Here is a 27,383-nt window from a genome sequence, read left to right as displayed (position 1 = left end):
CAAGCTACTAATTACCTGTTTGTAATACAGTAAAAGGAATGCTTAATCAGATCTAGTCAAACTCAGTCTTCAATTAATAGATAAAACCACTACAATCGTAAGGGTGTTGTCAACCGAGGGAAGAGGCAACGGCTACTCCTTAACATACATCTCAAATACTCCATCAGCAACTATGGGCTGAAAATGGGGCAGGTCACCCCAGCTCGGTAGAGGGGAAAGAATCAGGCTTTGGTAAGGAGCGCTAGGCCTCTGCTTTGCAGGCACCGAGTGTGCTATGAACCCGGTGCCTGCAAGTGGTAGAATGAAGTCAGCCCTGGGCCTCGAGGAGTGTTTGATGATACTAGGGAGGAAGATGAAAATTTTAAATGCCTCTTCGAATGGACTACAAAGATGTGTTTCTACCTTTTAATTATCAAAATTATCATTCTAGGGGAAATGGTCGAGTTAAATAATACGACCGTGAGAGTCGTAACATCTTTTTAATCAGAAAGTTCAACTGGGGAAGCTTCCAAAGCTGTGAGTAAGGGTGCAACACTAAAATCTGGGAGCACCCTATTCACCAAGGGAGAGGGAAAGAGCACCTCAAGCATGGCACTTAGCACCTTGAAAAAAATGCCCCAGCCCTGGGGGAAATGGTTCACCTTTCAACACAGGTAGTGGGTTCTAGTGTATTCTAGCTTTGACTGGGGCAGTGTTCTCTTCCTCAGTCCGTTTGCCAAGATACTCTAATGGCTAAAAGAACTAACTGCATTCGGTGGGATGAGAGAAATTTTATTAGTTGTAACAGTATTAATATGATACACTTAGGAACTTAATAGGACTTGTTACTGTAAGATCCTACTAGACAAAGGAACCACCCTGACTCCTAATAACGGTGGAGTTTCACATACTTACATAGACAAATTCATCGAAACTTATCTTCCCATCTTTATTCCTGTCACCATCCAGCATGAGTTTTTGAATGATTTCTCTCACTTTATATCCTGGTAATGGCATATTGGCTTCCTTGAAAAGCTCATGAAGTTCATAGTCACAGATGAATCCATTGCTGTTGAGATCTTTGTACAAAAGGAGAACAGGCAAAAAAGGAAAAAGTTTAGGTGAAATCAGTTAACCCCTTAGAGTATTTTTACAATGGGAGCATTTTTCTTCATTTGAGACTCCATTCCTAAAGCCCACCTGAATACAGCATTTGCTCTTCTTCTTTTTTTTTCAAATTAAGATTTTAGTTTATTCATGAAAGACATGGAGAGAGGCAGAGGGAGCGGCAGAAGGGGAAGCAGGCTCTCTGCGGGGAGCCCGACGTGGGATTCAATCCCAGGACCCTGGGGTCACGACCTGAGCCGAAGGCAACCACTGAGCCACCTTGGCGCCCCACCATTTGTTCTTCTTACTATCTGGGATCTAAGGTTGTTTAAAAGGGAAACACAAATTTTAACTTAAAGAGCATGCTTTTACATCATGTTTCCTGTATTTTAAACAGTGTATAAGTAGCTTCCCTTAAAATAGCATTCCTAATACTAACAAAGTAGAGTTGTCTAATAAATTATTTTTAAATCGCGAAGCTGACAGGTCTTTTAAAAAATGTTTAATAGACTATATACCAATAAAACACTGCCATAGTATAAAACAATTTGTATTGTATCTATTTAGGAGTTTTATGTCCCTCATCCTTCCATTAGTCTAGTAGAATATTTTATGAATTGATGCTGATTATATTACAAAGCACACCTGAGATTAAGCTACCATCTTCAGTGCCATTTTTAAAAGAGCTAATGTAAATAAACATTAATCTAAGACAAATACAGAGTTCATAAAAGTAAATGCAGCCCTGAGTAATACAAATGTTTATTATGACTCTATAAATAACCTTTTTATTTTTGTGCTAGGATGGTTCTAATGGAGCATATATCTTAAGTGTTGATGATGCTTAGTCTGAAACTGTTAAAAACAGGAAAAAAACAATTGGTAACCAAAAGTTAATTTACCGGAAAAGAGAGTTAATGTCCTGAGGGATGTAGTCACTTGGGCATATTTTTTTAAATAAAGAAAATTGGACTTTCACCAGCAATTTCAAATACCTACTGTTCAACAATGCTTTTTACTCCTTAGGCCCCCACTGAATTTCCCACATAAATTGAATTCTTATGATAAAAGGATGCAATCTTTTTTTTTTTTTTAAGATTTTTTTTTTTTTTTTTTTAATTCAAGAGAGACACAGAGAGAGAGAAGCAGAGACACAGGCAGAGGGAGAAGCAGGCTCCATGCAGGGAGCCCGATGTGGGACTAGATCCCGGGTCTCCAGGATCAGGCCCTGGGCCGAAGGCAGGCGCTAAACTGCTGAGCCACCCAGGGATCCCCAAAAGGATGCAATCTCAATAGAGAAATGACTCGAGAGGACCACAGCACTACTCAAGAAAATGTACTGTGAAATCAATCTATTTGATATGTTCCTTTAAAACTGTACTGGGTACTGTTCTGGGAATTGGGGATGTTGCCACCAACAAAAGAAAAGTCCTGGTGGGCAGCCCCAGTGGCACAGCAGTTTAGCGCCTCCTGCAGCCCGGGGTGTGATCCTGGAGACCCGGGATCGAGTCCCACATTGGGCTTCCTGCATGGAGCCTGCTTCTCCCCCTGCCTGTGTCTCTGCCTCTCTCTTGCTCTCTCTGAATGAATAAATAAATCTTTAAAAAAAAAGAAAGAAAGAAAAGTCCTGGTGTCCCAGAGCTCACATTCTAATAACAACTACTAAGCAAATAACATATACAGTGAGACAGGGACGCCTGGGTGGCTCAGCAGTTTAGCGTCTGCGTTCAGCCCAGGGCGTGATCCTGGAGTCCCCTGATCCAGTCCTGCATCAGGCTCCCTGCATGGAGCCTGCTTCTCCCTCTGACTATGTCTCTGCCTCTCTCTGTGTCTCTCATGAATAAATAAATAAAATCTTAAAAAAAAAAAACAACCCATATACGGTGAGACAGGACTATAAAATATATATATAATGCAATATAACATTAAGTGCTGTGTTGAAAGGCAGGGAAAGGAATCATACTGGGGAATGTTTTGCCCGCCTCCCCTAGGGAACGTTCAGAAATGTCTGGAGACATTTTTGGTTGCCACAACTGCAGGCTAGGGTGAGGGCTGGTGTGAGGGAGGATGCTCCTGGCATCCCGTGTGCAGAGCTGCCAAATACCCTATAACACATATGACCTCCTCCCACAATACAGAATTATGCAGCTCAAAATGTCAGTGGTCAAGGACGGTTGCTTTGACGAAGTTGTATTTGAATGAAGACTTATTGGAGGTAAGGGAGCAAATCATGTAGTAGTTATCTGGGAGAAGAGATTTCAAGTAGAGGAAAGAGCAAATGCAAAGTCTGTGATATGGAAGAGTGTCTGGTATGTTTTGAAAAGAGCAAAGATCCAGTATTAGGTGAGTGGTGTGAACAATGGAGAAGGTGAGGGATGAGGTCAGGGGAGCTGATCATGTACACTCAGGCCATGGAAAGTACTTTGGACCTTACTCTCAGTGTGAGCTAAGGGTCATTCATAGTAGTCAATTTTTGTCAACCATTTTTTTTTAGATTTTATTCATTCATTCATTCATTCATTCATGAGACACACACAGAAAGAGAGAGAGGCAGAGACACAGGCAGAGGGAGAAGCAGGCTGCATGCAGGGAGCCCAAAGTGGGACTCGATCCCCAAACCCCGGGATCACACCCTGGGCTGAAAGCGGCGCTAAACCGCTGAGCCACCTGGATGGCTCTGTCCACTATTCTAATATTAAATATCCTATGTGAAACCATTTCCCCAATACTTTGAGGGTTGATGAAATTCTAGGTTTAATTTTAATGAAGTACACTTCTAGAGTCAAACAAATACTCTGAAACCTAACTGGCATGTTTAAATCTATCAGAGTATCTGTACTTCTAAAACATCATCCTCAAACTACCTCAAACTTCTGAAAATCACGAATATTTCCTTCGACAAAGCACTTAATCTCCCTAGGGCACATCTTTACTTTCTTTGTTTGAATTAATAAAAGGCCATATATCAAACACTTTACTAGTAAAGTGTTTATATGTAGAAATCAATCTAGCGACAACATCTGCAGTTGCTATAAAGAACAAAGTAATCCACATGGTACTGTGGCAGGATTTTAGCAACTTTTGATGAATGAAATTCTTGAGTTTAAATACACTTTTTATCCCCATACATAAACCAATTTGTTTCTCCCATTTTACTTTTTTTTTTTTCCATTTTACTTTTTTTAAACGATTTAATTTATTTATTCATGAGAGAGAGAGAGAGGGAGAGCGCGCGCGAGAGAGGCAGAGACACAGGCAGAGGGAGAAGCAGGCTCCATGCAGGAAGCCTGATGTGGGACTCGATCCTGGGACTCCGGGATCACACCCTGAGCCAAAGGCAGATGCTCAACCGCTGAGCCACTCAGGCATCCCACTTCCATTTTCTTTAAAAATTTAAAATTAGAGGGGTGCCTGGGCGGCTCAGTTGATTGAGTGACTGACTGACTCTTGGTTTCGGCTCAGGTCATGATCTTGGGATCATGAGATGGAGCCCCGTGTTGGGCTCCATGCTGGGTGTGGAGCCTGTTTAAGACTCTCTTCCTCACCCACCTCCCCCCCAATAAAATAATATAAATTAAAAAGTTAAAATAGACCTCGGTACTAGGGTGTAAGTGTGACATAGTGAAAGATACACAGCATAGTTGAAGGGATTCAAGTGTGAGTAATGGGACATAGGATTTGCATAAGTCACCTCTTAGGCCTTCATTTTCCCATCTGTAAAACGAGTCATTTGGATCAAATGGCCTCCAAGTTCCCTTTTTTGACTCTAACACACTCTGATTCTAAATTTGAGTAGCCAAGACTTCACAAACCACACATATACACGCACACACATTCTTTCCAAAAATATGAGGTAAAATCATAATACATATTAAAAAAACATATACAGTACTAAAATTCTGATCACTATTATATCACATCATCTCAATACAACAGTCCTTCGTTTTTCTAACTTTTAGGAAAAGCTAGCTTATTCCTTGCCACTGTCAAAACTTTGTCCATTTGGCAATTTCTGATCTAAAGATATTTTTAAGATATTTTGACTTTGGCTTGGGTCATGATCTCAGGGTCCTGAGACTGAGCCCTGTCAGGCTCTGTGCTCAGTGGGTAGTCTACTTGAGGATTCTCTCCCTCTTCCTCTTCCTCTCCCACTCAGGCACTCTCTCTCCCTAACATAAATAAATTGATCTTTAAAAAATTTTAAAAATGTATTTTATTTTACACCTGAAATGACATATCTGAGGATTATTTATTTATTTATTTTTTATTATAGGATAGTCACACAGAGAGAGAGAGGCAGAGACATAGGCAGAGGGAGAAGCAGGCTCCATGCAGGGAGCCCGACATGGGATTTGATCCCGGGTCTCCAGGATTGTGCCCTGGGCCAAAGACAGGCGCCAATCTGCTGCACCACCCAGGGATCCCTCTGAGGATAATTTAATCTGTGATTGGCTCCAGTTTTTTTTTTTTTTTTTTTAAAGATCTTATTTATTCATGAGAGACAGAGAGAGGCAGAGACACAGACAGAGGGAGAAGCAGGCTCCCTGCCAGGAGCCCGATGCAGGGCTTGATCTCAAGACCCCGAGATCACGACCTGAGCCGAAGGCAGATGCTCAACCACTGAGCCACCCAGGCATCCCTGATTGGCTCCAGTTTTGACTGAGCATATAACAGGTGGTTAATTTTTCCTTTTATATTTTCAGTGATATAACAGAAGCAGAAGGCAGAGATGTTTTAAAATAAATATTGGAGAACTGTGAATTCAAAACTGCATGAAACTGACCAAGGTTCCCCTCCCACCCAGAGTCTAGTCCATTTGGCAGTTTCTTAGCCTGAGGGTGGAACGGAGGTGTACAAGGGGGGGGGGTGAGAATCAGCATTTGCGTGAGCCCTTTCTGAAATAACCTCTGTTGGGCATTAATTAGAAGACAGTTCACTGATGTGATTAAAAGATGCCAGGAAGTACCCACCCTAAAATATAAGTAATGTAAAATAACCACATGTGGAAACTCCATTCTGAAGTAAGAGTAGTAATAAACAGATGCTGTTAGTGACAGGAACATTTTAAAGGGGCTTGCTGGAGTAAGACTTTGTCAATAACACAGCAATCTACTTTATTAGGTTGCAAATTTCTTAACAGAGACTCTTCTAAATCTTTTTATCTCTATCTCAATCCATTGCACAGTACCTTGCATATAACAAGCAACGGGAAAAATTTTTTTGGGAAAAAAACTCTGCTTCTCAACTATTAACCAGGAAAAGAATGCTCTAATCTAATGAGCATTTTAGAAACAGAATTAAACAAACAATAAGAAAAAAAACACAGAAATAGCACTAAAAGACTGAATGGCAATTCACCAGGAAACCATAATGACAGAAATATCCCTTAAATAACATTCAATCTCATTCCCTTTGTTCTAATCCTGTCCCCACCCGGCAGCCTTCAGATCTGTAATTTGGTTTTCTAAGTGAACACACCCACCAAGGAGTACCCAAGTAGACAACCCGTGCTGGTTGTCAGGACTTCTCCTGTTCTAAATGTAGAGACCTGCTCTGACTGTATTAAGAAATACCGTGTGCAGTTGTTTGGCATAAGTGAGCCTCCAGACCAAGCAGGGTACCTACTCTGTGGCAGGCAGAGTTAGATACCAAAGAGAGAGAAATTAATCAGAGCGACTTTCTCTGGTTCTTACTTGAAACTGTGGCTTTATTTTTATTTTTTATAAAGATTTAATTTATTTATTCATGAGAGACACAGAGAGAGGGAAGCAGAGACACAGGCAGAGGGAGAAGCAGGCTCCATGCAGGGAGCCCGACGTGGGACTCATCCAAGGTCTCCAGAATCAGGCCCTGGACTGAAGGTGGCACCAAACCTCTGAGCCACTGGAGCTGCCCGAAACTGTGGCTTTAAAAATCTTTGTGAAAATAGGAGACACTTGGAATATCTAGCTATCCTCTATCTTTCCCAAGATGGGAAAAGAATCATCGATCATATACATCTAGTTTTACATATTTTAGAAGTTTTACCTACTCTGCAATTCTCCCATATTTTATCGGCAGATCTAGCTCGTACTACCTCCTGTCATCAAAGACATTTTAGTGTTAAGTACTAGTAAATTATAGCAAGCCTTTCTTAGAACTCCTAAATCATATCTTTTTGAAGACAATTTCAATTTCAATAAAAAGGCAGAGGGAGCCTAAAAAGGCAGCTTGCAATTAATTTTACAAAATCTCCCAGCTGGAAAAGTACTTGAAAGACAAAATAGGGTGCAATTATTTTTAAAGAGTTTTATGCTAATTTTATTTCCTATCCTCCGCCAAAACACACACGCGTGTGCATGTGCGCGCGCGCGCGCACACACACACACACACACACACACACACACCCTTAAACTATTATCAGAGATCTATTATGCTGTGCTTTGGAAAGCCAGAAAATGAGATAGCACAATGGCATTTTAGAAAGCTTCCATCTTATTGGTGAATTATTGTTTTTTAAAGATTTCATTTATTTATTCATGAGAGGCAGAGAGAGAGAGAGAGAGAGAGAGAGAGAGGGGCAGAGACACAGGCAGAGGGAGAAAGAAGCAGGCTCCCTGTGAGGAGCCCGATGCGGGACTTGATCCCAGGACCCCAGGATCACGACCTGAGCCGAAGGCAGATGCTCAACCACTGAGCCGCCCAGGCGCCCCTATTGGCGACATTATTAACCAGGAGCCCAAAACTGTTTGGTGATCTTTTTCTATTCTGAGTTTTGACACAAACATGAGAATCTAATAACAAACTGACCCAAAGAACATAGACCTAGATTGAAAACAGTTTTAACAACTGGAAACTAACATCACAACCTTCCGGCATAGTGGCAGCCCTCTATTTTCTCATAAAAGCTGCCAATATTCTGGAACCTCCTTCTGGCTCATTTGCCACATCTTCTTTAACTACACATTGGCATGGGGTCGAACGGGTTTTGCCATTTCTAAGACGCCTGTTTCAGCATCCTGTTTTCAACTGCCTGATAAGGTAGATACCATCACAGAGCCTGTATTATCTAGAGCGTCCTTAATCTTTCTGAGCAAGCAGGTCTCAACTTTTGGGTTCAGAAAATATGGTGGGTAGGAGTCGACATTAACGAACGGCAGGGAAAAAGAAACTGCACACCTCTCCACTGAACAAAGTTCCCGCAGAAAGTAAACAGCCAAAATTTCAGTCAATTGACCAAGTGTTATTTTTAAAGAGAAATCACTACACTTAAAAAAAAAAAAATCACTAACAGGCTCCCAGTGCTGCACCAGAGAAGCCTGTCTTTCGTATTGGCTTCTGGATTCATCAGAAAGGAACCGACTGTTTGTAACAACAGATTCTCTCTGTCTGTCGCTCTGTCTCTGTGTGTGTGTCTCTCTCTCTGATGACACATGTAGCTTCACATCTGCATTCTGTCTTAAAAGAAACCCCATTTATGCTCTTGTACCAAGTATTATTTTAAATGCCAGTTAACTCTCTCAACATCCTCCCCCAAGTAACCTCAAAGTAAATAAACTTATTATACAGCCATGTTCCTGCAGAAGTTTGAATCACACCAAGAATGCATATCCTTAAAAGGAAATGTTTTCCCTCCCCTTGCATCCTGTTATTTAAGCTATTTTAAGTACTTGTCTGGGGAAAGCTGAGCCAGAATTCAAGTGGTTTTGATTTTAGCTGCTGTTTTACACTGCCCATGTCCAGGTGGAATGTGGCGCAATTCATTACTTCAAATGCATCTTTTGGGGTGCTGCTTCATCTTAGCAACCTGACTGTTAAGAAAAACCGGGATTTCCTTTGACTCCCAGGTTGTGTGTCTGTGCTGCTTTAACCATCCTTGAATCTGTCTAAATCTAGTCTTTCTTTATAAAGAGGTTGCATATGTGTGCCCTCATCTGTAACACACATGCAACCTCTTTACTAACCCATCACGGACAGTGCTCATTAGAACCTAAAGAAGAAATCCAATCAAGTACAGATGCACATCCTTTTGAAAAGCTGGGGTCTAAAAGTTCCATTTAGTTCAACCACAAAATTTTCGCACTAAAAAAGAAAGGACAAAAGGAATCTAGGTGTCTAATAGTAATGGATCTACACACGCGTGGTATGCACATACGCGATCCTGAATGCTCTTACATAATGACTTAGGAGACTCAGCCAAAAGACTTGTGCAGAAGAATTTAGGTTATATTCCATCCTAAGATCTAAGCAGCAAAGTCGAGCTTTCATTAGGCATTTAATGAAACTTTAGAAAAGGCAGCTGCTAAACTATCTCCAGATGCTTAACTAAGCATGAGTTTTGCCTTTCACAGCTTATATACCTTTTGAGGTAGCTCATTCCAGCAAATAAAGAGAAGTATAATGAGTCCCAGTTAAGGGTAGAAGAGAGGTCACTACTGAAGAGTTCATCCTAATGGTGGATCCTCAAAGGTGGAGGTCAAGTGGAGCTGAAGGCTGGGCAAGACTGGAAGGCTGAATGCAGGCGATCATACATGTTGTCTATCCTTTCCCAACTCAAAATTTCCAGCAGTTTGGCCATCAGTTCCCACCTGCTGCCACTCTCCGACTTAAAAAATACACACACGCGTCCACACAAACTGACATGAGCACGTTCCCCCCCACACACACACGTGTGCTCTTGCTCTGAAGCCTACCCATCCACATTTTAGTTCTCTTATCTTCCACACCATCAAAACATGGTTTCCCTGCCATCCCAAGACTTCATCTATAATATTCCACTGATGATTAAGTAGATGACTCAGTGAAATAGCACTGGTTAGTTATCTTTTTGGTTGGCCTATAGGTTTTATTTTTCAAGTCATAATTAAACAAATATGCACTGGTGTAGTTTTATTGAATACTAGAAGTAAATTAAACCACTGTGCTTCTTGTGGCATCATCCTGATGTGGTTTTTATGTACTACAGAATATCAAGTAATTTGAAACAACTCAGCTTCCTGAGAGGAGAAAATCACCATAACCAGAATTTTTTGACTTCGTTTGGTGGGCAGCCACAAAGGAATATACCCGTGGTATTCCTAGCCATTTACAAAAACCCGTTATTCTTTTATTTCAAAAGTGCTGAATTTGTGTCTTTGTTTTTTTTAAGCTCAGTAGCAATTGCTTAGGAGAGGAAAAAGTCAGATGTCAGTGTTTGCAGGAGTAAGGCCAATCTGAAAAGATTTACATTACATGAATTTATCTTTATGACAAGTAATCATCCAAATGACTTCTAGCTTCTATAACAAGATTAAATTCTCAGAAGGTAAAAGACATTTTCTAGTTGGAAAAATATTTACTTCTTAAGTGTTCTGAAAGTTTTATTTATTCTTCTGTAGAAAGAACTTACGCATTTAAATTAAAACGGAAACATTATGGGGGCGGGGGGGGGGGGGGGGGGGGCGGACAGAGCCAAGGCTTCTGCTATCCCAGTGGGAAACACTGGAAACAAATGTTGAGAAAATTAAAATAATTAAATGAAAATATACTGCTTGGAGCTTAACACTAAGCAGGTGCAGAAAGTGAGTGAAAGAAGAACTTTAAATCTTAATACTGGATTTACTGCTAGTAAAGAGAATTTCAAAGCACTATTAATTGATTGGACAAAACCTATAGTTAGTGGTAATTACAGAGATTTTCCTCACACACTATGATTTTGCTGAATTTCTAAAGAGATAATCAAGGCTATTATTGTTAATAGATGGGAAAAATCACATAATGATTTCCATATTTTGTCACAACTAAACAGAGACAAAGTGGTCCTCCCTGTCCTCCCCCCACCAATAAGGAAGAATTGTCCTTGACAGGAAAATAAGTTCTAGAGCTTGTTTTTCAAATCAGGTTTCCCTGAATGAAAAAAAAAGAAAAAAAAAAAAAAGATTTCCATAACACCTTTGACAGTTGCCTGAGGGCTCCATAAGTAAGAACTACAAACTACAAAGATTTTAAAGGAAAATAAAAAGATTCAGCCGGGTCTTTAAACACTTTTCTAAAAGGCAGACTACACACAAGCCTTTATTATGCCGAAAAAAAATTTTTTTATGTGCTACGATGTCATGGCCAAAACCTCTAGCAATAAATTCCACCATGATGAAAATCTTCATAACAGAGGCCCTTTTCGTTTACAGTTGATAATGACAAAGTCTCAGAACATGTAAATATTACGTGTAATTCCTTGGGATTCAGTCAAATATTGATTGAGAACCTAGTATGCGTGCAACACTGAGCTAGATGCTGAGCAGGGGATACAAAATAATAATATGCAGAGCAGGTAGAAATAATGGAATCCAGGATTTTGATTTACAGCATATACAATAAGAGTCTGCATCTCTCAGGAATGAACATGTGCCTGTTAGGGACATCAGTAAGATGTACGGTCCAATCTTGTGCCTTTGGGAATCTCTTTGTCTACCCTAACCCCTCCAAGATGTAGGATTTATTTTATTTTTATTTTTTAAAGATTTTATTTATTTGTTCATGGAAGACAGAGAGAGAGAGAGGCAGAAAAATAGGCAGAGGGAGAAGCAGGCTCCCTGCAAGGAACCCGATTTGGGACTCGATCCTGGGTCTCCAGGATCACACCCCGGGCTGAAGGTGGCGCTAAACCGCTGAGCCACCCAGGTTGCCCAGATGTAGGATTTAAAACAAGACAGTAGTTCTATGATGACCCTCTCTTGCAGTCTAAGCTCTAACTGATCCCTTACTTCCTGCAATTTAACCCTGGTTCCTCCATGGAAACAACTGGTCAACCCTCTTCATTTCGTTAAAGCTTTGAAGGAGCAATGAAACTCCTTTACTGATAACAGTATTCCAGTTCCATCAAGTCAACCATACATGAATAGCTTTAAATTTTAAAAAAGGTATTGCACACAATTATGGCCAATATGCTTCACATGAGAACAAGGTCTGTATTCAACAATAGACTTTTTTTTTTTTTTTTGAGGAAGCAAGGCCTTGGAGATTCAATAATGGCAATAATAAGTCCTGGTCCTTACTCCAAACTTCTAGTCATAAAGAGATAAATTAGGCTGTCCCTAACACTGAAAGAGGAGTAGAAGGAAAAAAGAAGGTTCAAAGGATATGCAACCCTAAAACAATTATAAAGCTATTTCTATAGAGTAATGAGATTTTAAAAGCCTTGCAGCCAGGAATTCATCTGCTGTTTTCTTGTAATCAATCTCTATCAGACTGGGTAGTACTCTTCTTACAGCAAGTAGTAACTATGGCCAGTTAACAGACTGCTTTTTTTGTTTTTCATACACACAGAAAAGTGTGTTAAATTCAGGCCTAACCGCTTTTTCTACTTAGAATTCTGATGAGATTATGAATAGTCACTTTGATGGGGAGGCGGTCATTATTCTTCCCAAGGCATGCTTACTAAATGCCTTCACAGAAAATTCTGGTCATGAATGTATGGAAATAGATAGAGACGTATACTTCCTTACTTTTCATTAATGAGATTTGCAACACAGGTCAAAGAGTCAAGCCTGATTTAAATGACAAATCATTATGATCTGACTTTATACCCCTTCATCAAGGAAATACCCAATAGTAGTAGTTTACCTCTCTAAGCCCAAGTTGACTCGTGTGAGTGCATACATCAATAATCAGTTCTTACCCTGTTTTCCCACTATCATCTACTGATTTGACCTGAGCACTAAAATTTGGACTGTAAATACTATAAACTGCTTCCATAGCTGCTAAATTCTAAGACATGTCCTATGAGGCTTAAGGAAAAACCAAATGGCATGCTAGGTCTTCCCACCATCTACTGATACTAAATGTAACGTGAGAAGGGACAATGGGCTGCATTATCCAAAGGCACAGAAGAGCCATGAAAAAAGGCACTAAAGCCAAGCAAATGAGGCAAAGGTAAAACATCATCTAATGTTTTCGGGGGTCATACATCCCTGTGAGAATATGGTGAAAGCTCCAAATCCTCACCTCACAAAAATATGATACCAAGATTCACGATCAACCATTCATATAATTTTTTAGAGAATTAACCTTCATTAGGGCCAAATAAAGATGGCTTTGCTACAGCTATAAAAAATACTTACCAACTTTTGCAAAGGCCTCTTTGAGTTCATCAAGCTCATCTTTGGAAATCTGAGTGGTAGCCATCTCCTCCATTTAAAGATCTAAAGAGAAACAAAAAAAAGTTTAAGACTGAAAGATCGTTGTGATGAATATAAGCATTCCCGTGAAATTTTCATCTTAGGGACAATTTAAACTGCAAACTGCTAAAACTATCCTAATACATTCCCATATTTATAGGTAAAGCCACAGTAAAGAAAAAACACATGAGAAGTCATTATTTACTAAAAGTTATTCAGGAAAAAAAAACTATGTGGCCAAAAATTCAGGGAATATGTAACTGATTTATTAAGCCCTTATCTCTCTCTCTTTCTTCCTGGCTACTTCCATTTTTTCCCACTTTATTGAGATATAATTGACATGTAATATTGTGTGAGTTTAAGGTGTATACCATGATGATTTGATATACTAACACATTATGAAATGATTACTACAATAAGGCTAGTTAGCACATCCATCACCTCACATTGCAACCATTTTTTCCCATTAAGTCACTTAAAAATCATTCAATGTGGGCAGCCCGGGTGGCTCAGCAGTTTAGCGCCACCTTCAGCACAGGGTGTGATCCTGGAGACCTGGGATGGAGTCCCGCGTCGGGCTCCCTGCGTGGAGCCTGCTTCTCCCTCTGCCTGTGTCTCTGCCTCTCTCTCTGTGTCTCTCATGAATAAATAAAATTTTAAAAAATCATTCAATGTGAAAACACTGATTTTCTTTAACATATTCAAATGAAGAATGCTTTTAATTAATGCTGATACAGTTATCTTTTTAATTAAAAAATGAGACAATCCTTTTGTACTTTTCAAAGCCTCCTTAAATGGCATGCCTACATAATCAAACAGAGTATTTTGAACAAAATTGTCTAAATAAGGACAAGCTGTAAAGCTGCACCTCTGGACCCCCCAGGGAAGGCCATTTTCGGTTCTTGAAAACACTGATTTTCAAATAGTATACTAACACCCATCAATCACTCCTATTAGAGTCAACTAAAGCAACTTGAATTTCACTTTGATAAAGAAATACACACAAATGTGTGCTAATAAACACATCCTTGTTCATATAACTTCTATTATTTGGGTTTACACCCTTTCCGATTTGGCCCTATTTTATCTATTTATCTGACAGAGCTGAGGTTGGCAAATTATGGCCTGTAGGACAAATCTGGACCACTGCTTATTTCTGTATGGCCCCCCAGCTAAGTATGGTGTTTATTTTTAAACACTTAAAGCCGATTCTGTAGATTTTTTTTTTAAGAATTTACTTATTTATTCATGAGAGACACAGGGAAGCAGGCTCCCTGCATGGAGCCTCATGAAGGACTCAATCCCAGGACCCTGGGATCACAACCCGAACTGAAGGCATATACTCAACCACTGAGCCACTCAGGCATCCCTGCAGCCAATTTTGATATGGCATGTTAACTCTGAACCCCAATTAAAGGAAAGGCTGTCCCCCTCCAAGAAAGAATTCCATTTTTCTCACCAGTAGATCTGTGTTCCAAAAAAATGTACTCTATTGTTATATTTTGAATGTTGTTAGCAAAAATTCATGGAAATATTGTTATATCCTTGATATTAAGAATGTAATTTTTAAAAAATATTTTATTTATTTATTCAGAGAGACAGAGAGACAGAGAGAGAGAGGCAGACACAGGCAGAGGGAGAAGCAGGTTCTATGAACAGAGTCAGACGTGGGACTCTATCCAGGGTCTCCAGGATCACACCCTGGGCTGCAGGCGGCGCTAAACTGCTGTGCCACTGGGGCTGCCCAAGAATGTAATTAAAAAAAAAAAAAAAAAGATTTTATTTATTTATTCATGAGAGACACAGAGAGAGGCAGAGACACAGGCAGAGGGAGAAGCAGGCTCCCTGCAGGGAGCCCAGGACTCCAGGTTCATGCCCTGGGCTGAAGGCAGACACTTAACCAAAGGCAGACGCTCAACGGCTGGGCCACTCAGGCGTCCCAAGAATGTAATATTCTTGATTTTGCCTCTTGGCCCACAACATTTATGATCTGGCCCTTTACAGACAAACTTTACTAAGCCCTGTAAATAGAGAAAGGAGGTCTGTTTCACAATGGGTAATCCCCAAATACAAACTTATCAACAACTTTTAGACAGAAAGACATGAAGTGCTCACTTTGGCAGCACATATACTAAGGCAGAAAGGCATGAAAATGATTATGTGTTGCTCTGGGTTTGGTTGGGTTTTTGTTGTTGTTGTTGTTCCTTTTTTTTTCCTCAGTCTTTTTTAAGGATTTTACTTTTATAGGACACTTTTAGGTTCACAGCAAAACAGCCAGACGTACAGATTTCAGTCCTCATCCACCCCCTGCCCTCACCTGCACAGTCAATCCTGTTAACATCCACCCCCCAGATGGCTCTTTCCCTACAATCAATGAGCCTACACTGACTCATCATACTCACCAAAGTCCATGGTTTATCTTAGAACCTTAGAGTTCATTCTCGCTCTATACCTTCTCTGGGCTTGGACAAATACATAATGACATGTATCCCCCATTACAGCATCAAACAAAATAGTTTCATGGCCCTAAAGATGTTACCCTTTCAAAAATGTATATGCTAGGGGCACCTGGGTGGCTCAGTGGTTGAGCATCTGCCTTTGGCTCGGGTTGTGATCCCGGGGTCCCTGAAGCAGAGGCAGGCTCCCTGTTAAGAAAGGAGCCCGATGTGGGGCTGTATCCCAGGACCCTGAGATCATGACCTGAGCCAGAGGCAGCCACTTAACCAACCGAGCCACCCAGCCACCCCATTTTTTGTTAACAGTTAAAAAACTACTCCCCAACTCATTGGGACGCCTGGGTAGCTCAGTGGTTGAGCGTCTACCTTTGGTTCAAGGCGTGATCCCGGGGTCTGGGATCGAGTCCCCACATTGGGCTCCCTGCATGGAGCCTGCTTCTCCCTCTGCCTGTGTCTCCGCCTCTCTCATTCTCTCTCTCTCTGTTTCTCATGAATAAATGAATAAAATCTTAAGAAAAAAAAAGAAACAGACTTTTATTTACTTATTTATTTTAAACCATTTTATTATTTTTTTATTAAGCAAACTCTACCCTCAATATGGGGCTCGAACTCATGACCCTGAGATCAAGAGTCATATGCTCCACTGGCAGAGCTAGCCAGGTGCCCTAAAAACAGACTTTTTATTTATTTTATATTTTAAAAAGATTTTATTGAGAGAGAGAGAGAGAGAGAGAGAGAGAGAGAGTGCTTGAGGGGGTGGGGAGAGGAAGAACGAGAGGGAGAAGCAGACTCCCCTCGGAGCAGGGAGCTGGACACCACCTGATGCCAGAACCCTGAGATCATGACCTGAGCATAAGGCAGACGCTTGCCAATTGAGCCACCCAGGTGCCCCCCATAACCATACTTTTAAAAAACAGAAAACAAAACTTACTTCTGCATGAACTTTTCTTACCTATGATGTTAAAATGTCACTGAAGAGGGACAAACTCCTCAGTAGATAAGTTAGGTAAATCACCTTCCAGAGTAGTCTGAGGCTCTAGAAAGTAAAGAAAGATCTTCAGTTAGATATGAAGTAGGCATTAAAAAAAATAAGAGTAAAAAGCCATTTTTTCATATGTTAAACTGTAATCTAATGGTAGTACTTGCATCCTTTATTTTACTATTATGGTGTTAACACTCTGATTACAAAAATTCTATATAGGATTTACTCCAATTTTCTTTATGCAAGTTTTAAGTAGTCATGTTTTCAATACGAAATTATTAACCATCTCCATGAACTATATACCATGTAGAACAATGGCACACAAAGTTTGAAAGTGAGACCATCTCAGAAAATCTAAAATATGTGGCCTCTCCTTTGTCTCTAAAGGTCCTTTACAGTTTGGGCAGTTTGTACATCAGTAATGATCTAAAGTATGTGAGTTAAAAAAAAAAAGATTTTATTCTCATACTACCATATCCCTTCTTTATGAAAAAGCGCATTAGACAGAGATGGTTGTAGACACAGCTACCCCTCCTGTCTGACTCTTCAACCCTGACTAAACCCTTCTTCCCGTTGCAGGCAGCAAGGCTGACCAGGGCAGAAATCTCTTTCCCTCTTCTTCATATTCGTCCCCAACACAGACACAACGCCTCCATCCTCACACAATTTTACCAATATTTTAGGCATCTGTTGTATGCCTAGTTCCTGCCCTCAAAGAATTTATAATCTGGGTAAGGTAACACATAAATAATTATAATTTGACACAAAGGGAATTAGTGGCTGCAACAAGGGTATAGAAGGGAAAAGGCTCTGGAGACTTTAAGATTATTAATTTCTTTTCAGATGGACCAGGACATAAGTACCTTTGTCCTTCCTACAAAATTAGGAAATACTTAGATCTCACAGAAATGATTTCAAGGCAACATTTTAAAAAAAAATTAATGCAGATGGTAACTACACTTATGGTGGTGAGTACTGAGCGATGTATAGAGTTGTTGACTCACTATGCTGTATAACTGAAAATAATCATTGTATGTCAACTATACTTCAAAAGTGTAAATTTAAGAAATCAATATAACACAGCATTAATATACTTTCAAGTTTTCTCATTTCTTATTTCTAATTGTCTTTTTTTAGATTTGAGAGGAAGTGCACATTTATGTGCACATGAGGAGGGCAGAGGGAAAGGGATAAGCAGACTCCCCACTGAGTGGGGAGCCCAATGCAATGCAATGCAATGGAGGGGGGGGGGGGGGGGCCTCGATCCTACAACCCTAGAGTCATGACCTGAGCTGAAGTCAGATGGGTAAGAGACTGAGCCACCCAGGCATCCTCCCGTCTTAACGAAAGCCTAAAGTGACTTTTCTTACACTGAAGGGGAGCAAAATATACCATCCCGAAATGTCTCCTTGACATATTGACTATTTTAGCCTGGTTAGTTTTAAGAAATAGCAAACATCTGTGAAGCCCTGAAAAGAAGTTAACCTTTTGTATGAAATATTTATATTCATACAGGAAATCTCCATTTGTCAGAGCGTCTCCCTGTTCTACAGGAAGAGAATATCTAAATCTCTAGAAACTCTTACTAGTGGGGGAAGGCGTAGTCTTAAATCTGCATAACAAGCTTACTGTTGTTTACCATGCTTTTCCTGGTCACCTCCCGTAACTGACTCTCCACCCCCAGCATTTTCTTTTGTCTTTAGCTGAAAGTGGTATTTAAGATGGTTACTTCAGCCATTTTAGGGAGTTACTCAGTTTTCCTAGGTCTCTCCCTTGGATACAGGAGGTATGCAGGTCATTAAACTGTTGTTTTTCTCTTGTTAATCTGTCTTATGTCAATATCATTAGATCAGCCAAAGAACCTAGAAGGGCAGAATAAAAATTGTTTTCTTCCCCCAAAACACCTATGATTCACAGGAGACTTCAGGAGGCACATTGGAACATGAATAAAAAGAACTGGAATATGCATTTATCCCCAAAACATTTCCAGGCAAGTTGGTCCAGGATAACAGAATAGTTGAATTTAGGACTCTCTCACTTAAATAAACCCAATTTCATTTATTTATAATTATTTCAAATAAATGCTACCCTGAAGCACCAGAGCTAAAGCCAGGAAATACAAAATCAATTTTTAAAAATATTTTATTTATTTATTTGACACAGAGAGAGAGCACAAGCAGTGGGAGCGAGAGGAGAAGCAAGCTCCTTGCTGAGCAGGGAGTCTCGATGCAGGGCTTCTTCCCAGGAAGCTGGGATCATGTCCTAAGCGGAAGGTAGACACATAATGGACTGTGCCACCCAGGTGCCCCCAAAGTCAAATTTAAAAGCCTCACAATAGGGGATCCCTGAGTGGCTCAGCGGTTTAGCGCCTGCCTTTGGCCCAGGGTGAGATTCTGGAGTCCCGGGATTGAGTCCCGCGTCGGGCTCCCTGCATGGAGCCTGCTTCTCCCTCTGCCTGTATCTCTGCCTCTCTCTCTATCATGAATAAATAAATAAAATCTTAAAAAAAAAAAAAAAAAGCCTCACCATAGATGCTTTAGTGATGTCACAATAAAAACTTATTTTATTTTTTAAAGATTTTATTTATTCATGAGAGACAGAGACAGAGGGAGAGAGAGAGAGAGAGAGAGAGGCAGAGACACAGGCAGAGGGAGAAGCAGGCTCCATGCAGGGAGCCCGACGCGGGACTCAATCCCGGGACTCCAGGATCACGCCCTGGGCTGAAGGCGGCGCTAAACCGCTGGGCCACCTGGGCTGTCCAACAACAACAACAACAACAAATTTAATTTATTTGAGGGAGAGAGAAAGCGGGAGAGGAGAGCAGAGGCTCAGTGGGAGAGGAAAGAAGCAGGCTCCCCCCTAAGCAGAGAGACTGATGTTGGGGCTCCATCCCAGGACCCGGGGATCATGACCAGAGCCGAAGTCAGATGCTTAACCGACTGAGCTATGCAGGTATCCCAAAGTCAGTTTTTAAAGTAACTTATGTAATGCAGGCCTTTTCCCATGATGGATTAAAAAGAAGGTTTTTTTCCCTCAAGACTACTTATAGGTATTTGATGGTATCTTTAAGGAAATGAAGCCATTAAGTCCTATCTTGGGAGAAAAACAGCACATTTAAATAATTCAGGAAAGCTTGTAGGGTAGGTTTTTAAAATGAAGATTTTAGGTATTTATTTATTCATGACACACACAGAGAGAGGCAGAGACATAGGCAGAGGGAGAAGCAGGCTTCATGCAGGGAGCCCGATGCAGGACTCAATCCCAGGGCCCTGGGATCATGACCTGAGCCAAAGGCAGATGCTCAACCACCCAGGTGCCCCTACAATGAAGATTTTAAAAATGAAAATCTTACACATTCAAATTACAGAAACTCTATTCCTTTTCACTGCACTTTAGGGTCTTTTTCTCTCAAAGTGACTAAAACATCCTAGGCTGGGGCTTATGAAGCAAAACCGGGGATTTGACCTCATTATTGCCCTAAACACGGTCGATGGTCGTTCCCACCCGGGGTCGTAGAGTGTTATAGAGAAAGATAGAACGACTTGGAATGTGGAATCAGTAAACACCAAGTGGGAGCGCAGTTCTGCTCTTTCCTAGCAGGGTGTCTAAGAACAAGTTTATTTGTCTGGCTCCCAGTCTCCCCATTTGAAAATAGCAATAAATACCTCCTTCCCCAGGGTCCTCATGCAGATTAAAGATGGCATATGTGAAGTTACCCTGTAAAAAAATATTAATACAGTAACTGCAAATCCTTGGTGAAAGAAAATGGTGGAATAAGTGAATGTCGAAGTAGTGAGAGGCTTTATAAAAATAGACATAAATCCTAGTAAGAGCTTTTTAAATGGGGTCTGTGAAAAGTTTTTCCACTTGCCCTATAATTATTGACTACAGAGTATAAAGATGTCCTTCATACATAAAAATTAGAAGCCTTTAGTCAAAGTAATTTAAGAAGGATGGGCCCAATGAAACCTGTCAGCCACTCTTCACCCATGACTCAATTTGGCTCCTTCATCAAGGCTGGTTTCTAACTCCAACTTGAAGAGTGTCCAGGAGATATATTTGAAAATGCAGATTTGACTTTCAACATTTCAGGACCACTTAAAAAAATCCCTATCTGGGCAGCCCAGGTGGCTCAGCGGTTTAGCACCACTTTCAGCTCAGGGCATGATCCCGGAGTCCCAGGATTGAGTCCCACGTCGGGCTCCTTGCGTGGATCCTGCTTCTCTCTGCCTGTATCTCTGCCTCTCTCATGAATAAATAAATAAAATCTTAAAAAAAAAAATCCCTATCAGCTTGTCGATAGTGTCCTATTCCTCCCAGTCTGCACATTTTTTTTTTTTCCATCAGTGATGAAAAGTAACAGGTAAAGAGGTGAAACGTAAATTCACCTGCTGAAGAAAAAGTTTAACCTCAGGTTCACAGTATGTGATTGGCAGGCCAAAAGAAAGTCTGACCTTTATTTATTTATTTTTATTTTTTAGTCCCCAGCCTGTCTTCCCACAGAAGTGAATTTTTTCTTACATGGGAGACAGGTGGGTGGAGGTGGGGTGGGGTGGAAGCGTGCACGCTGATATTCAAGAAAATAGAAATATTTTCCTTTCATTTCAATGTAGCCAAATGAAATACTAATCAAAAGTAAAAGTTCCCAGGGTCCCTGCATTTTTCTGAATTCTCATCTGCAAAGCACTTTGATCTGTCCCAAATTCTGTTTCCTCCCTAGGTCTTCTGCTGGCCGCCTCTATAAAGGGAAAGCTGCAGAAAACAAAACAATAAAACCCCCCAAAACAAAAAACAACAAAACCAACACAGATCCTCTCCCTAAACATCTGAGACAAAGGAAAACAGATTTTCAAAAAAAGCAAAAAAACAAAAACCCTTGTTTTGTCGGTTTCTTCATAAAAGGATATGGTGTATGACAGACCGACTGGGTCTGAATTCAGGGCGTCACCCATAGAGAAATCTTAGGCCAGTGAAGTCATCCCTAATTACAGAGTTTGACTAACAATGCACCAATTATGAAACCACTCCACCGGCTTATTTAACTACACTCAGATCCCGAACACAAATCTTTTGCTGAGGAAGGTGTACCTACAACTAACTACCTGAAACTATTAGTCAAGTTCTGAAAGGTATTTGATGGAGGGGAGGAGGGGTGCCAGTTTTCACCCCCTACAGCGATTCACTGGAGGAATGCAGCCACTGAATGACCTATTTGCTAACCTTTGTGTTCAGCAGCAGCATGTGGGGCGGGAGGCAGGGCCCACACGCTGGGAATCCCATCAGTGGATAATCGGGAGTTGGTGACGAACTCTGCATTCCTTTTTCTGGCCACTGACAGGGAGCTAGGAGACAAAGGCAGGGGGCCATTCAACCAGAGATTTGATCCCCGGCCACTAACTAGCAGGCCAGGTAAATAATGATTGGGAAAGCAAGTCAGGTTACTTAAATCAGAGATTTGGCAACACATATTTAAGCTCGCATCACGAAGAAGAGAGCAACAAAAGGTGGGCAAAATGTGGAAAACCACATTCTTTCACAATGAAGAAAAAAACAACAACCAAAAACACCAGTGCCACCACTGTGTGTGAATAATTCAACAGAGGTCAACAGAAAGAGGTGTATGTGTCACCCTCCTTTGTCCAAACCGGGCAGCGCTTTGGAACACCCACACTTCACATACTCACCTGCACCAACAGAAACTGCCGCCCTGTCTCCTCCCTAGTTAGGGAAGATAACAGCTCTAGCCCCGGGTCACATGGGTGCTCAAAGCTGAGCTGAAGCTCACCTACTCTTGCCATGATTATTCAAGCTCCTGACCTGTATTTCCAAAAGACTTTCTAGAAGATTTCAACTTGACTGTCTACCATATTCACTCCCTTATTCATTTATATCTGGTCCATAACTGAAGGCTCACCAGGCACTGTGTTGGGTGCTGTGTTCTATGGGGAATTAGGACCCCAAGTCCCCTTCTCTCCAAGAACTTACCATCTAGTGGGAGAAACAGAGAAACTGAGACATAATAATAGTGCGGTCACGCTCTCCAAGTCCTATCTCCTGAGTGGTGGGGTGAGAGCAGTGGTGGGGGTCATGGAAGGTTAGCCGAGAAGGACTTTTGAACCTTATCTCGGAACGTTAAGTAGGAATTCCTCAGACAGACCTCACTGGTAAAGGCATTCTAGGCACAGAGATGTGAAGAGAAGATTCTATTCTGGAGGCGGAGACACACAGGGTGGTTGGAGCACTCACTGTGCCTCGTGTTTAGGACCCACACAACGGGGAGCCGAAGGTCAGGATCCACTTTCGAAGGGCTACACTCAGAATCTGGACTTGACCCTCTGGCCAAGAGAGAAGGAAGCTCAGCAAGGAGGCTTCTAGTCAGGAAAGTCGCAGCGTCTTGTCTATACTAAACTTCCTGCTGCATTAGCTCCCCTTTTCAGCTATCTCCCCGGCCAAATCAGGTTTCCCTTTCATGTTCTGCAGGCTTACAAATTTGAAACTGAAGCCTGGCCACAACAAACACAGGGAGGGGTGAAGTCAACAAGCAGTCTGGATTCTTCCATCATGCCCCTGATCACTTCATGTCTGGCCTATTCCGAAAGCCTTTTAGCTGGTCTAGCTCCAGTCTTGTGTCCCTCCAATGTAATCTCTACCCTGCCAGCTCTCTGAAGAGATCTATGATCGATTCTGCAAAACACAAAATCCCACCTTTCACGCGTGACACTCAAGGCCCTACATGTTTCTGTATTGATACTTGTGTAAATTTCCAATGTCACTTCCCATCACATGCTTGGCACCCTTGACTCACACTCAAGAAAAAGTCCATTTCCCAAGCAGGCCACCGTTTCTTACCACTCCCCCATTCCTTCTCTCCTGTGCTTTTTCTGTAGTGGAATGCTCTCCACACATCTCCTATCTGCTCTTCCTTTTTTTTTTTTTTAAGATTTTATTTATTTATTCATGAGAGACACAGAGAGGCAGAGACACAGGCTGAGGGAGAAGCAGGCTCCCCACAGGGAGCCCGATGTGGGACTTGATTCCTGGACAGGGAATCACGTGCTGAGCCAAAGGCAGCCGCTCAACTGCTGAGCCACCCAGGTGTCCCTCCTTTCTGCTCTTCAAACGCATCTTTGAGGATGTCTCTTCAGATTGAACCCACCTGAGATGACAATCCTCTGCCCAGTACTGGCTGTGTTTTCTTCTATAACAGCCAGCACAGGATTTTTTTCAGACAGCTCCAATTTTAAATACCTTGTTTTACTGTCAGAGCCTAGGTACCAATGTTTGAATGGGAAAATGCAGTCACAAGGATAGCATTTATAACAAAGCTCTTTGATGGAAGGGGCCATATCCCATTCATCTTCATACTCCCAGCCCTGATCACAGTGCCTATAGAGTAGATAATAATAATAATTAAGATAATATAATAATATATTATTGTAAGTTTACATTACAGTTGACATTTACAGAGGACTTATTATGTAGGTGCATTCTGCTAAATGCTTTATATGCATTATGAAAGTTACGTCTCAGAAGAAACTCTATAAACCGGGTGATACTGTTATTCTCCTATTACAAAAGAGCAAACAAGCTCAGAGAGGTTGAGTCACTTTCCCAAAGTCACACAGCTCTTGAGAGGTAGAGCCAGGTCTCAAACCTAGGTCTGCTTGCCACTAAAGTGGTAAGCAGCAAAATGGTATTCTCAATCATTCTGCTATGCAGCCTACTGAAATAACAGCTTTTTGAATGAATTTATTTCCCCAAAAAGACTATAACCTTATTAGAGTGAAGATACGGCTTACTTATCTCTGTATTCACCATGGCACTTAGAAAAATGCATAAACACAGTGCATTTTCTTTCTCTTTTTTTAGAGAGAGAGCATGCAAGTGGAGGGGGTGGGCAGAGGGAGAGGGAGAGAATTTCAAGTAGGCTACATGCCCAGCATGGAGCCTGACATGGGGCTTGATCTCATGACCCTGATATCGTGACCTAAGCTGAAATCAAGGGTCAGACTCTTAACTGACTGAGCTACCCAGGTGCCTCCACAGCGCATTTTCAATAAATATCTTCTGAATAAAAATATGTCCCACAGCTAGTGCCCACAATCATTTTGATCATGCCTGTCCCCTTCTAGTAAGCTGTAATTGCTTATGTTTAAAAGAGCCTGTCCAGGGTAACCTGGGTGGCTCAGCGGTTTAGCACTGCCTTCAGCCCAGGGCATGATCCTGGAGACCCGGGATCAAGTCCCACGTTGGGCTCCCTGTGTGGAGCCTGCTTCTCCCTCTGCCTGTGTCTCTGCCTCTGTGTCTCTCATGAATAAATAAATAAAATCTTTTTTAAAAAAATAAAAGAGCTTGTCTAATCTCTGCCCGATATTCAAGTCCTCTGAAATGGTCCTACCGGACATACCTCACCAGGTTTACATTTCAGCAACACTCAGTTAGCTTTTTGATCAAAACTATCCTCCTGAATGTGTCCTGTTAACTCCTACATCAGTACCTTTTGTTTTATCCTGCCCCTTCCTCTTTCCTTCTCTCCCACTAAGGCTCCCTTCTGTCTCCACCTCTCACACTTAGAATGCCCTCGTCACTTTCCTTCTCTCCCTATCCAAATCGTACTCACCCTTCCTAGTTTAGCAGAAGCCTCACCCTCTTCCAGAGCATGTTTCCTAGTGACTCTGCCCTCTGTAGCCCTTCCTCTTCAAGTCCTATAGGCTTTCAAATCTTATAGCAAAATCTGGCAATTTCATTATAGCCTTCCTCCCTTAGTTACAAAAGTGCATATGAGGCCCATCTGGCTGGGACATCTGCCATCTTAGTTGATTCATTTCACCTGCCCCCTCCTCCATATAGCGCCTCCAACTTGCTTCGAGAATATTCTTCCCCAATAAAAGGGATTCCTTCTTTCGAAAAAAGCACACAAATACTTGTGTGTGCTAACTACTTGCTCTGCTAGTCTCATTTCAAAGATTATTTATATCTCAAGAACAGAGTCTTTACTCCATCTTCCTCTTCCATACTCCCACCATAATGATCCACTGTCGGATCCTGAGTAGAGGTGTGGCTCAAAAAAAATATTTCAACTGACTGCAGGGTTTTGAGGGTAGTGAGGATTCCCAGCATGCTCAATATCCAACCACTACTGAAACCGTCTTAAGGAAGAAACCAGAGCCTAGGGTAGTTACATGATTTTACCCAAGATGCAAAGCTGCACCACAAGTGTAAAATTAGAAGAGTGTGCGTGAGTGAAGTTAACGAAGTACTCTTACTGTAAAAGCAAAAACAAAGAGGCTACACACTGCTTTTGGAAAGAAGGCTCATGCCCTTATAGTGGCTACCCAAGATCACCGAAAGTTTCTTAACAAATGTGACCATGGTACTGAAAAATATGCAGTTACCAGAAAACGTAGACAATGACTCCCTAGCCAATACTAACTTGTTTTCGTTAAAGGGTAACTTTGAATTCAATTCAACTTGAATTGAAATCACTAAAACCTATTATGGAAACATACAGAATACAGGACACAGGTTCAGTAAACACTATATACTATGGAATTCTACAAGTTCTTTCTTCAAAACATTCATGTTAAATGGGTACCAACAATAAAACACACCATACTTTTAAGAAGTAAGGACACCAATGCTTACCTCTCTTGTGGCCCACTCATTCCTCTATAAGATAGGCTCATGCTTCACTGGATTTAATATGACTACATTTCACCCTCTTAAATGCTAAGTACTGTGGACAACCACTCCCACTGTATCAGTGCTAATAACTTAGTACAAACATAAGCAAAGACTCAAGTATCTACGGGATTTACTTTTTATTTTAAGGATCTTTTTTTTATATGTAAGTCATCACTATGGCACCCATAGTCGGTTTCTTTGTTTTGTGTGATTTGTTCTTAAACTGAACAATTGATTTTTCTCAAGGGGCAAGCAGTTTGGAGTTTTGTGTGCTTTCTTTTAGAAAATTTCAGCAGAGAGGCGCCAAGGTAGTTCAGTCGGTTAAGCATCTCCTGCAGCTCAGGTCATGATCCGATCTGGGGGTTTGTGGATTGAGCCCCACATCTCCAGGCTCCCTGCTCAGCAGGGAGTCTGCTTCACTTTTTCCCTCTGCACCCCCCCGCCACCTCCTCCCCACACTTCTACTTTTTCTCGCTCAAATAAATTTTTTTTTAAGATTTTATTTATTCATGACAGACACACAGAGAGAGGCAGAAACACAGGCAGAGGGAGAAGCAGGCTCCATGCAGGGAGCCCAACATGGGACTCGATTCTGGGTCTCCAGGATCAGGCCCTGGGCTGAAGGCAGCGCTAAACTGCTGAGCCACCTGGGCTGCCCCAAAATCCTCTTTAAAAAAGAAAATTTCGGTGGAATCTTGGTATAGGAATAATTAATTGTGAGAGCTTAAGTGGTTACGTGCATCTTTCTCAGTTTAATGATTTGTTGCTCTGAAAGTCAAAACAAGGGAGTTGAACTCTAAATGCCCTCCCACGTCACAGGGTCCTAGTCCTGAGAGTTTGGGAAAGGTCAGAGCAGAAAGAAAGTGGTGACAGATTTTACTGTCGATTGTCCCAGCACCTCAGCATTATGACAAATTGCTTCCGATAGCCAATGTGGAGAGCAAAGTTCTACGAAAGCAACATTCAACACGTACAGCATACTTGATTCAGTGAGGTTGTCAGGCCTAGATCTGCTGCTAATTCTACTTGATATTTCTGCCA

At 41.4% G+C, this 27,383-nt stretch overlaps 1 protein-coding gene across 12 annotated transcripts in view; it reads right to left on the bottom strand.

Moving 5' to 3' along the window:
- Positions 1–27,383, bottom strand: part of PLS3 (plastin 3) — an 88,493-nt gene that overhangs the window by 26,771 nt on the left and 34,339 nt on the right. For 8 of the 12 annotated variants that reach the window (XM_025983888.2, XM_025983886.2, XM_072743443.1 and 5 more), the window contains exons 2-4: positions 16,629–16,712; positions 13,164–13,244; positions 895–1,058 (exon numbers count right to left, since the gene is read on the bottom strand). In XM_025983888.2, the coding sequence (XP_025839673.1) occupies positions 895–1,058; positions 13,164–13,236 (237 nt within the window). In that variant the 5' untranslated portion in view covers positions 13,237–13,244; positions 16,629–16,712. Of the gene's footprint in view, positions 1–894; positions 1,059–13,163; positions 13,245–16,607; positions 16,713–20,323; positions 20,376–27,383 lie in introns of those variants that run through there. The other 4 variants (XM_072743442.1, XM_072743439.1, XM_072743447.1 and 1 more) reach the window with 2 other exon arrangements.

This window comes from Vulpes vulpes, chromosome X (assembly GCF_048418805.1).
Source record: "Vulpes vulpes isolate BD-2025 chromosome X, VulVul3, whole genome shotgun sequence".
In the NCBI taxonomy this organism is placed as follows: Eukaryota; Metazoa; Chordata; class Mammalia; order Carnivora; family Canidae; genus Vulpes; species Vulpes vulpes.
This window is presented reverse-complemented; position numbering and strand designations above follow the sequence as displayed.